This window comes from Amblyomma mixtum, chromosome 10 (assembly GCF_055824585.1).
Source record: "Amblyomma mixtum isolate Tamu chromosome 10, ASM5582458v1, whole genome shotgun sequence".
Lineage (NCBI taxonomy): Eukaryota > Metazoa > Arthropoda > Arachnida > Ixodida > Ixodidae > Amblyomma > Amblyomma mixtum.
The window spans coordinates 134,232,492-134,243,454 of NC_143021.1; the positions used below are offsets into that span (position 1 = coordinate 134,232,492).

The 10,963-nt window shown below is 45.8% G+C and overlaps 1 protein-coding gene across 1 annotated transcript; it reads right to left on the reverse strand.

The window, feature by feature from the left end:
• Nucleotides 1–4,660: 4,660 nt before the first annotated feature.
• Nucleotides 4,661–6,245, reverse strand: LOC149327009 (uncharacterized). Its single transcript, XM_089564755.1, has one exon. The coding sequence runs from the start codon at nucleotides 5,858–5,860 to the stop codon at nucleotides 4,661–4,663; it is 1,200 nt and encodes a 399-aa protein (XP_089420881.1). The 5' UTR covers nucleotides 5,861–6,245.
• Nucleotides 6,246–10,963: the final 4,718 nt, after the last annotated feature.

Here is a 10,963-nt window from a genome sequence, read left to right on the forward strand (position 1 = left end):
TTAATCGCAGCTTTGTATTATTTCTGCTGTTATCCGTTGCCAAGAGAAAACAAGGGGTAAGAACCGTTGTCAAGCTGCTCGAGAAGCAGCTTTTTGTTCTTATCCTTGCATTTATTTCTGTATTGAAAGAAATGCTAAATAAATTGATTTGAAATTTGATTTGATTTGTTTGTGAACATTCGGCTCCGACCCAATCTCTGACTTCCGATCGGCGAAAGCTGGCCACCCCACGAGCACGCCCTGTGGCACTTGGTAGCTGGTTTCTCGCCGAGCTTGCCACGCTGAGTCGAGGGCACATCGCTTTAGACCAAGACCGCTACCCCCCCCCCCCCTCCCCACGGTCAACGGGTGTCTGGGAACGCATGCTACAAATGCACGAAGGATGCACGCAAGCAAATATGGCAGACGACAACTCAGTCGCGTTTTAAGCAGAGCTTGCAGAGAGGGATGCCCTGCAGTTTTGAAAACGAAAAATCGTGGGACAAGCTGAAGAGTGTGTGTGTTTGTGTTTTGTTTTGTTTTATGGCGCATAAGCGACTAAGGCTATCATGCGCCAAGCTCAGGGTATAAAATTGTTTTATATAGGATGTTGTACAAAAGTCTAAATGAACGGCGGTGTAAAGGGCCTAAAAAGTTAATTCCTGCAACCTAGTAAAAATATGAGAAAATTGTAGAAGTGACTGATGGTAAAAGCTTTAAATAGGGTCGGTAACCTCAGCAGCCATCCTTGGCTGGACAAGGATCTCGAGGTTCCCACCCGATGGAATAGGGACCTCAGCCATCTTCTCAGGAATGAGACAGTGGCTGAGGTGTTTCAAAAACAAGTAAGGCAAGATGAGGTATGTCAATAAATTGTAAAGCACGGGGTTAAATGCATGTTTCTAGAATTTATGTGTTAGAGTTGTTGTAACCTATAGTTTGCTTAGAATATTTGCTTCTTGTAAAAAGTTAAATGTGCAAGACAAGTCGACAAGTGCATTCTCTCCCAAAACCAGTGATGGATGAAAAGGGATTTGTTCATTGTAAAACCGTGTGAAATGTTTCTTCCTCAGTGTTTCGAGCTTTCGACATGAGTATAGCAAATGGTTCACGGTGAGGTCGTCTCCGCATGCATCACATATAGGTTTGTCTTGTTTTGTTAGTATGAAGTTGTGTGTGAGGTGTGTGTGTCCTATGCGAAGACGGCATAAAATGACTTTCTTAATGCGTTCCTGGTGAGTACATGTTTTCCATTCGCCCAACACAGGCTTAACCAAGTGGAGTTTATTATTTATTGTATTTTTCCATGTTTCCTGCCATTTATCCCTTAGATTAAAATGTACTAATTTCATGTAATCCTTAAACGGTAAATCTACTTTCTCGATTTGTTTGTTCCGGGCTTGAGCTGCGCATACGTCTGCTCTTTCATTTCCTTTTATACCGACGTGGCTAGGGACCCAACAGAATTTGACGTTTAGTCCGTGGGCAGTGGCTGTTATTATGTTATATATGATGTCGCCGAGTAGTGGCGTGACTGCATTTCTGATGTGAAGCGCTGTGAGTACACTGAGCGAATCTGTGAAAATAACGCTGTTGCTTATGTTCTCATTTACTATTTTCTCTACCGCAACCCAGATGGCATAACATTCAGCAGTGAAGATGGATGCATACTGCGGAAGTCTTATTATTTTTTCCCATCTTCCTTGTACTACGGCACTTCCAACACAATCGGCTGTTTTTGAACCGTCAGTATAAAAAGTTTCAAAGCCACTGTACCTTTCCTCGAGTGCGAGGAATTCTTGGATGATGTGTTGTGAGGGAGTTTGTGTTTTTCGGAACTGTGTAAGCGTGAGATCGCAGTCGGTGTGAAAATTATTCCATGGGGCAAGTGGGTCCCGTCTTTGAGCCATGTTAGGTAATGTGTCAGCTATGCCAAGATTCTGGCATATCTCTTCGAACCTTAAAATCAGAGGCCTGGTAGCTTGTGGTTTGTTCCTGAATATTATTCTAGAAGAGCACTTTGTTACGATGGAATAACAGATGTGTTTTGGCAAGGATCTCACTTTGAAAACATATGTACATGTAAGGGCGTTTCTTCTGACTTCTAGTGGGGGTTCATTTGTCTCGACGTAGAGACTGGTTATGGGCGATGTTCTGTAAGCGCCGCATGAAAGGCGAAGGCCTGAGTTATGCGTAGGGTCTAGTTTCTTCAGATAAGATGGCCGTGCTGATCCGTACACTACGCATCCGTAGTCTAAGATGGAACGTGTCAAGGAGCGATAGATGTGTAGGAGGCATGCTCTATCAGACCCCCAGTGTTTTCGAGACAGTACTTTCATTATGTTAAGTGATTTAGTGGCTTTCTTTTTTAGGTTATTTATGTGGGGTAGGAATGTAAGTTTTCTGTCAAATGTTACGCCCAAAAATTTATGCTCCTTTTTAATAGGCAGCACTGTTTCATTTAAGTGGAGTGTGGGGTCGGTCTGTAAGCCTCTCTTCAGTGAAAAAAGAACGGCGACTGTTTTTTGAGGGGAAAACTTGAAACCATTTTTTTCAGCCCAAATTGCCAGTTTGTTTAACGTCAGCTGTATTTGTCGTTCACATGTTGAGAGGTTCGTGGAGGTGTACGCTATTTGGAGATCATCAACGTATGTAGAATACATAATAGACTTTGGCATTATTTTCGCAAGAGAATTCATTTTCACAATAAAGAGAGTTGTACTCAGAATACACCCCTGGGGCACTCCATTTTCTTGACTAAAATTTTTCGAGAGTGTTGAGCCAAGGCGGACTTGGAATGAACGGTCAGAGAGGAAATCCTTTATGCAGTTTAGCATCCTGCCGCAGATGCCTAGATCTGCAAGGTCACGAAGAATACCGAACCTCCATGTGGTGTCGTAAGCTTTTTCCATGTCGAAAAAAACTGCCAGGCAGTGTTGTCCGTGAATAAACGCCTCTCGTACTGTATTTTCAAGGCGGACTAGATGATCGGCCATTGAGCACGCTTTCCTAAAACCGCATTGATGTATATCAAGCAGTGTACGGGATTCAAGGACGAACATTAACCGGATATTAAGAACACTTTCAAAAGTTTTGGCAAGACAACTTGTGAGCGCTATGGGTCTATAACTACCGGGGGAACTTGGTGGCTTTCCGGGTTTAAGGAAAGGTACAATTACTGCTTTCTTCCATTCCTCAGGTAGCTTCCCGGAGACCCATATTTTATTAAAAAACTTTAAAAGTGCTTCTACGGCAGGTTCTGAAAGATGGGCTAACATCTCATAATGGACTTTATCAGGCCCGGGTGTTGTTTGCTTTCCGGTGCAGAGTACTCTATTGATTTCTTCAAACGTTATTAAACTGTTGTATGTCTCATTCAACCTGCTATTCGTGGGAAGTCTTTGTTTTTCAGCAGTGTTTTTGTATTTTAGAAATGAGTCGGTATAGTGGAGGGAACTAGAAACTTGAGAGAAGTGCTCTCCCAAAATGTCTGCCTGTTCTTTGATGTTTGTTTGTCTGTCGGGGTCTGTCAGAAAAGGGATTGTGAAAGCGGAGAAGCACCCATTTAATCTACGCACTTGTTCCCACATTTTTTTCGACGTAATTGAGCTCTTTATTGATGACACAAACTTTTGCCATGATTCTTTTTCAGCTATGTGGCGTATATACCGGGCATTAGCTTTCGCTTTTTTAAAATTTATAAAGTTTTCCTGCGTTGGGTATCGTCGGAAAATCCCCCAGGCTTTATTTTGTTTCTTTTTTGCTTCTCTACATGTTTGTGTGTACCAGGGTTTATGGCCTGGTCGTACCGTTCCCGAAGTCTGAGGAATGGCTAACTGTGCTGCAGCAATAATACATGAGGTAAATATTTCGTTGAGTTCATCTATACTAGAATACTCTGTGGATATTTTATCGAGGCTGGCCTCAGCTCGGAAAAGTTCCCAGTCGGCTAAATGAAGCTTCCAGCGGCGTGGTTTTGTCAGGGTTACTGATGGTGGTGATGACATGTTAATGATAACTGGTAGGTGGTCGCTTCCATACGGATTGTCTAAAACATCCCAGTTAAAATCATTAAAAATAGAAGGCGAACTAAAAGACAGGTCTAAACAGCTCATTTTTCTAGTGCTGGGACTGCAATACGTTTGTTTCCCTGTATTTAGTAAGCAGACATTGTTGCATAGAATAAAATCTTCTAAAATACGGCCTCTAGTATCTGTTTGTTCGCTGCCCCAATAAGAGGAATGCGCATTAAAATCACCGACTACCAGATACGGCTCTGGTAGCTGTTGTAAAAGTGTTTCTAAGTCATGCAGTGTTACTGATAGATGCGGCTGTAGATATACCGAGCATATGGTGATGGTTTTAAAATGGAGGACGGTGACTGCAACAGCTTCATACTTGGTTTTTATCTTGATTTCACGGGTTGCAACTCCACTCTGCACAATAATAGCAACACCTCCTGAGAGCCTATCAGCTTGCTCTCGGTCGCACCGAAAGACTTGATACTTCTTTAGGATATTCTGGTGTTTGGGACCTAAGTTTGTCTCCTGTAGGCATAAAGCCATAGGGGAAAATGTGTTTAGAAGTTCTTTTATATCAGAATAGTTATTTAATGCTCCACGACAGTTCCAATGTATAAGGAACGCCATGTTGGATGATTTTTGGGAGTGTCGTAAGGAAGTTACAGTAGAAGATTTGGGGGTGCCATTACTGGGCTCTTGTCTTTTCTTTTTCGCTCAAGCGAGCTGCGCCGCCGCTGAAGCGGGGGCGAGTTTGGCGTTGTGTCCATCGCCTCGCTAGAGGCTCTGGAGGTCCGCGGAGAACCCACGGGTGTGCGGTTTGTAGGCCTCTCCCGACTGGGGGAAGCCTTGCGGGCTGCCAACCCGGAGGCCGGCGGGCCCTTCTTCGAAAGTGGCAGAGCAGCTTTCACTGCATCTGCCCGGGGCGCGGATGGCCCTGCCCCAGGCTCACTGCGTGTGGCCTGGACAGGTGCCGAAGCCTGGTGTGATGCCCCGCCCCGTCGCACCACATCGGCGAAATTTGTTCTTGCTGTGAAGAGGAATGTGCCTTGTGTTTGACTGAATCGTTGACGTGCTTCTTTGAAAGTTATGTTTTCTTTTGTTTTGATGGTTATTATTTCCTTTTCTTTTTTCCAGGTCGGACACGACCTCGAGTACGCGGGGTGATCCCCTTCACAGTTAGGGCACTGCGGTGCTGCATTGCAATTTTCAGACTCATGATCGTGTGATGAACATTTAGCACAAGTTTGGCGGCCACGACAACTCTGGGATCCATGGCCAAATCTCTGGCACTTGAAACACCGGCGAGGATTTGGGATGTATGGTCTGACTGCTATTTTCATATAGCCTACCTCTATGGTTTCGGGGAGTTGGCTGGACGCAAAAGAGAGAACTAAGTGCTTTGTTGGAATTTCTTTGTCATCTTTTCGGATTTTTATGCGCTGGACATTTGTGACATTCTGGTCTTTGAGACCTTCCAGCATTTCTTCTTCAGTCAGGGTGAGAAAGTCTTGTTCTGAGATGACACCTTTGACAGTGTTGAGGGATCTGTGGGCACTGACGGAAACAGGTATTTCTCCAAAGGTTGCTATGTTTGAGAGCTTGGAAAACTGTGTTTTGTCTTTGATTTGCAGTAGTAGGTCCCCACTGGCTAGCTTCGACACCTTGTAGCCAAGGCCCAGTGATTCTGTCAGAGACTTGGAAACTATGAAAGGAGAGATGATTCTTGCTTGCTTTTCTGTTACCTCACTATGTACAACATGGTATCTGGGGAAGACTTCTTTTTTTTGCAGGAACTGCGCAGTGACATCGGTCCGCCCTCGTTTCTGAGGGCGATCATTTGTTTGAGGAAAGGAATCCATAAAAGAAAATTGTTATTCAGCTGTGGTGGCAGCCACCCACCATCGAGCCCAACACGGGGACGGGACAGGAACTTGCACGCAAGTCCTGCCCACGCCAGCTGTACACCTCAACTATAACCTAATATGACTCAACTCAGGGTAGTTGGTCACACACGGTTAACCCTCGCCGCCAGGAAAAAGAGGAAAAAACGAAGAAAACAGGAGGAGACAGGAGAGTTGTAAGAAAGAGATAGGAAAGTGAAAGATAGAGGGGAGGAAAGGAAAAGGCGACTGCCGATTTCCCCCGGTCGGGTCAGGCCGGAGGTGCCGTCTACAGGAAGCTGGGGCCAAAGTGGTGTGTTGCCTCCGCCGAGGGGCCTTAAAGGTCCAAACGCTCGGCATCGGCTCAACCACCAGGATCCCCTTTTCCCCGGACACGGCGATGCCACGCACGGCTAAGCGCGGATGCTTGGGTCCGTGGTGACACATGCTCACCATCATCCCCCTGCGGGGATGTCCCTGCGGATGCTCGGGTTAACCCCGTGGTGTCGCCACTCACCAACGTCTGCATGCTGCAGACGCCTCCCTGCGGGGAGACAAGCTGAAGAATAAACATACGAGCAAGAACAGCTGATCTAGACTCTAGAGAAAAAAAATAAATTGTCTCCTTGCATAGGCTTCCATGTGTAGGCATAAGCTACAGCACGCGCCTTGTGCACGGGGCTGCGGTCGCGCTGGAACACGTAGCAGCCATCCGGGAACGGTCCGTGCAGGACGTAGGGAATCATGCGACCAGTAAGGATCTCGCAGTACCTCGGCCCGGTGAAGGAGCCCTCTATCCGCACGAGTGGGCCGAGGCCGTCCCTACTGAAGGCGTCCCTACTGATGGCGCTCCCTCAGTGACCAATGACCAGACAGAATGTTATCAGTATAGCAGCGCGCACTGTTAAGGGTCTGGCCTATAACGTTGAAAAAAGTAAAATACGAACATTCAATCCAGGTTCACCATTGAATAACGGGAAACTGCAGAATGTATACAACCGAGAACGGTTGAATCGGCTTCGGTACTTCGCAAGAATGCCACCAAGGATTTCAATAGAGGAAATAAGGCGGATCTTGCGTCTGGGCATAAAAGGCGTCCATCAGCGTGAAATCTGTCACCGTACCGGAAGGACAAGAACAGCGGTGAGCCGTATTCTTAGAGCATGGAGGGACGAAGACGGCAGAATTTCCGATACTGAGCGCAGTGTACGGCCAAGGAGTACTACGCTTGAAGAAGATGAGTTAATCGTTGCTGCAGTAGCTGTGGACCCCTTCTTGAACACCAGAGAGGTTCGTGACGAACTCGGGATGAGCTGCTCCTGCGACACCATTAGATCCAGGTGGCGAGGAGCAAGTCTAATGAACTGAATTGCAGCTAAAAACCCGCACCTCACAAGAAACCAGAGAGAAGAGAGACTCAGCTTCACCACAGCCTTCCAGCAATGGTCTACAGAGGAGTGGCGGGAAGTGAATTTCTCAGATGAGTCCACATTCTGCACGCGCTTGGACAAGCAGCAACATGTGTGGCGTCCACTCAACAGCAGGTATGACCTGTCATTCTTAAAGCTAATGAATTATGCTTTGCAACACATCGTAGTATAGAGAATATAGCGTAGCCTCGTTTCTTCCTTTCGTTTGATTTGACGTACATTCAGTATCGAATACGAAGTAGGTTATTCTCTTCTGCCAAACAGAAGCTTCAGCAGAGTGTTGGATTTGTTATGTTAGCGCTACTTTACTTAAGTTTGGGAGCCGACATGTGCTAATCTTTGTTGGAACATCTTTGATGTCCCTGACTACACCCACAACATGCTTAGCTGTGGCCGGTGTTCAGTCAGCGCCTGGGGCGCCATCAGTAGGGACGGCCTCGGCCAACTCGTGCGGATCGAGGGCTCTTTCACTGGGCCGAGGTACTGCGAGATCCTTACCGGTCACATGATTCCCTACGTCCTGGATGGACAGTTCCCGGATGGTTGCTACGTGTTCCAGCACGACCGCCGCGCCGTGCACAAGGCGCGTGCTGTAAGCGACCTTCTTGAGCGCTGCGCCATGCGTCAGCTCCCGTGGCCGCCTAACGGGGCTGACCTCAACGCCGTCGAAAACAGCTGGGAAGTCATGAAGAAGGAACTTTCCTCACGGCACCTTTGTGGTAGCACAGCTGACCAGCTCTGGCATGCCGTCAAAGAGGAATGGGAAGCTCACCGCCGACGTCCAGACCTAGTGGCGGCACTATATGACTCTATGCCAAGACGAGTAAGTCAAGCCATCGCAGCAGACGGAAACTTTTCGTCTCACTAAGGTCACTCTGAAGAATGCGAATGATATATAATCTGCTTTCGAAAATAAATTTTATCACTGGCAATAATTTTTGTGAACCGTCTTCCTAAGAATCTCTTCGGGACTGAACTATTGTAAAGAAATTATCGTCAAAGACTACGTATCGTAGACCCGAATTAAAAAAAATTGCAGATGTTTTGCTGAAGAGAATATCAAGCTTATTGCAAAGACAGTGCCCATACGACAGCTTCGAAAGAGAAGCAGCGTCCCCACAGAAGTTCGTCGTCTCAGTTATCTCACTGGCGTGAAACAGCGCCCGTCACGGTGGCTGCCGATGCGGCGTCTTGAACGGAGTTGCTTAAAATCCGGCTATAGTGGATGCAGGTGATTAGCAGTAACATATAACATGAGGGCAATATAAAGGGACAACCAATAACAAAACTCCGAGTCGTTTCTTCACACAGCCGCGGTTTGACGGACTGCTGCTGTCCAACTGATCTGCCGCAGCCCGATGTGCTCGATGAATAGGCGATGCGAGCTCCCCTTCGTCGAGACCGTCAACAGCAGAGCACCGGAACGCAACACTAGATATTTATCAAGCGCGACAAGCCCCCGCACGAGGGCGAGGGCGAAGTTTGTGGTCACTCCGGGCACTCCGGCTCCCAGCGAGCGGCGCAAGATAACAGCGTCCCTGTGGGGCCCCACAGCCGCTCCGCTACACTGAGCGGTGGTTTATTTTATTTTCCGGCCGATAGTACATTGGTTCTAGAAATGTCATATTCGCTATATATGCAATTAACTTTCTGCGTTTAAAGCTGGTGAGATAGTCCATCGAAAATCGGACGGTCATAAATCTACGAGCACTTACGACTTTCCCCAAGTGCCCCCCAGTAGTATATCGAGACACTCTTTAGATAAAAGAGTGATGTTCAGAATCGGAGACGATAGGCGAAGTGTCAAAACGTGTAGACGAAAGAAGTCTGGATGGTCTTTTGAAAGCATAAATGGCAAATCAATCGCAGCTAAGACCGGAAGAGATTGTTGCAACTTTTCCACCCAAAATTCCATTGCCACACAAAATCTCGCAAAAGCTCGTTGAATGTCTTCACATTTATTCATTATACACGCATTAAATACATAGCTCAATTAAGAAACAAAGTCTGATAGGTGATTCAGAATACGGCAACTAAGACCACGAGGAAAATAGCCGTCATGTCATATATCGACAAATCTCCCGCCTTCCCATCTATATGACTGCTCAAAACTTTCCCTCGCACTAGCGTTCATGTACTCTGACTTCGCGTTCTAGTGCTTCACTTGAACGCAAGGGCCAAAGCAATTTGCGCAGCTATATGCACTGAGGGCGCCACAGTATTTATTGAGTACAAGCTAGTTTGGGTATCAGCTTGATGTAGGCACAGCAAGCCAGTGTACTCAATAAATCTGAGAAAAATAATGACCACATTGTGTTCGCCACGTGATAGTCTTCCATATTTTCACAGCCAAATGATGTGTTAGCTTCGAGAGTGATCCTTATATCTCTCTCCAAAAAAAAAAAAGAGCGCACTTCTATCACAACTGCGGCAATTAAATGAATTCAGGAAGCGTTTTCTTTTTTTGGCCGCTTGATTTGTTCAAACCAATTGAGAGCTTCTCCGCACCCATATTTTTCATCTTTTTCATCTTCTTTTTTAAGCTCGGTGTGATCTCCACGAACATCTACAGATTTGTATTGTGAAAATATTCAGATGCGTCGAGGTATTTGTGCATATGGATTCTACTGTGATTCGTAGATTGTGTACAGTGAAGCCGGAACAAAACGCGAACAGCACGTGTGAAAAAAAAAACATTATACCTTGTAATGAAATATACAAATAACCTGACCCATATATCGAGAGAAATACTGTATTGAAGTGTGTATTTATAAACCAATTGCAATGGCCTATGCTGCTGCGAAGTGGACAAGCACAGCATATGCGTGTTCGCGTTCAATCCGGCCTGACTCTACAGGGATAATGAAAAGAAAAGATAAACATATCGGCGAGTCTGTGCTTCGCTATTCGCGTTTTCCTTCATCCCGATTGCAGCTCGGTCGGCCACAGTACCATCACAGGCAACTCAAGCGTTTTTTTCTTACCTTTAAAGTACAAGCTCGATGAAGTGAACAGAGAACAGCAGAACGTCTAGTCGCTCCGCTGTTCCAATTTCTTCGCATCGCGATGGTTTCATTTATTCCGAATTTATTTCAGACAGCGGAGAGATTGTCCAGGGTGACGTGGCAGAAGGCATGCATTGCCTGACGAGGCCACGCCACCCGGATGGCAGGCGGCACCACAGGCTACAAAAATCAAGAAAAGCATTGCATGATAGAAACACACATTCATTTTTTTACACAATATATTAGGACGTCCTTAGAAAACCCTGGCTTTCGGCGAAAACAAACAGCATACTTGAACCACAATTCGTTCATAGCAATATTTACAAAACCTATACAAGTGATAGGCATACATTTAGTTTTCATCTTTAAAGTTCATTTATGAGCATTGCTTTAATTAACATTTTATATTTACGTATAGAGGGAGTGCGGAGCGCAGAATCCATAATACATAATAGAGTATTGATTAATTAAGTCAGGAATTTGCCATTCTAACCTCTGAAAACCATAATTTGTGCGTACACGACGTGTTTTCATACATTGATTCCGAAGTTCGTATGAGCTAACTTTAGTGTGACAGGTGGTTTCGTAGGTATTTTCTAGCTTCTACTGGCGTAATGTTTCGAGACATAGTTTATATGTGTGCAGTT

Bases quoted from the DNA above. Each gene is read 5' to 3' on its own strand.
- LOC149327009 (XM_089564755.1), bottom strand. From the start codon at position 5,860: ATGGATTCCTTTCCTCAAACAAATGATCGCCCTCAGAAACGAGGGCGG.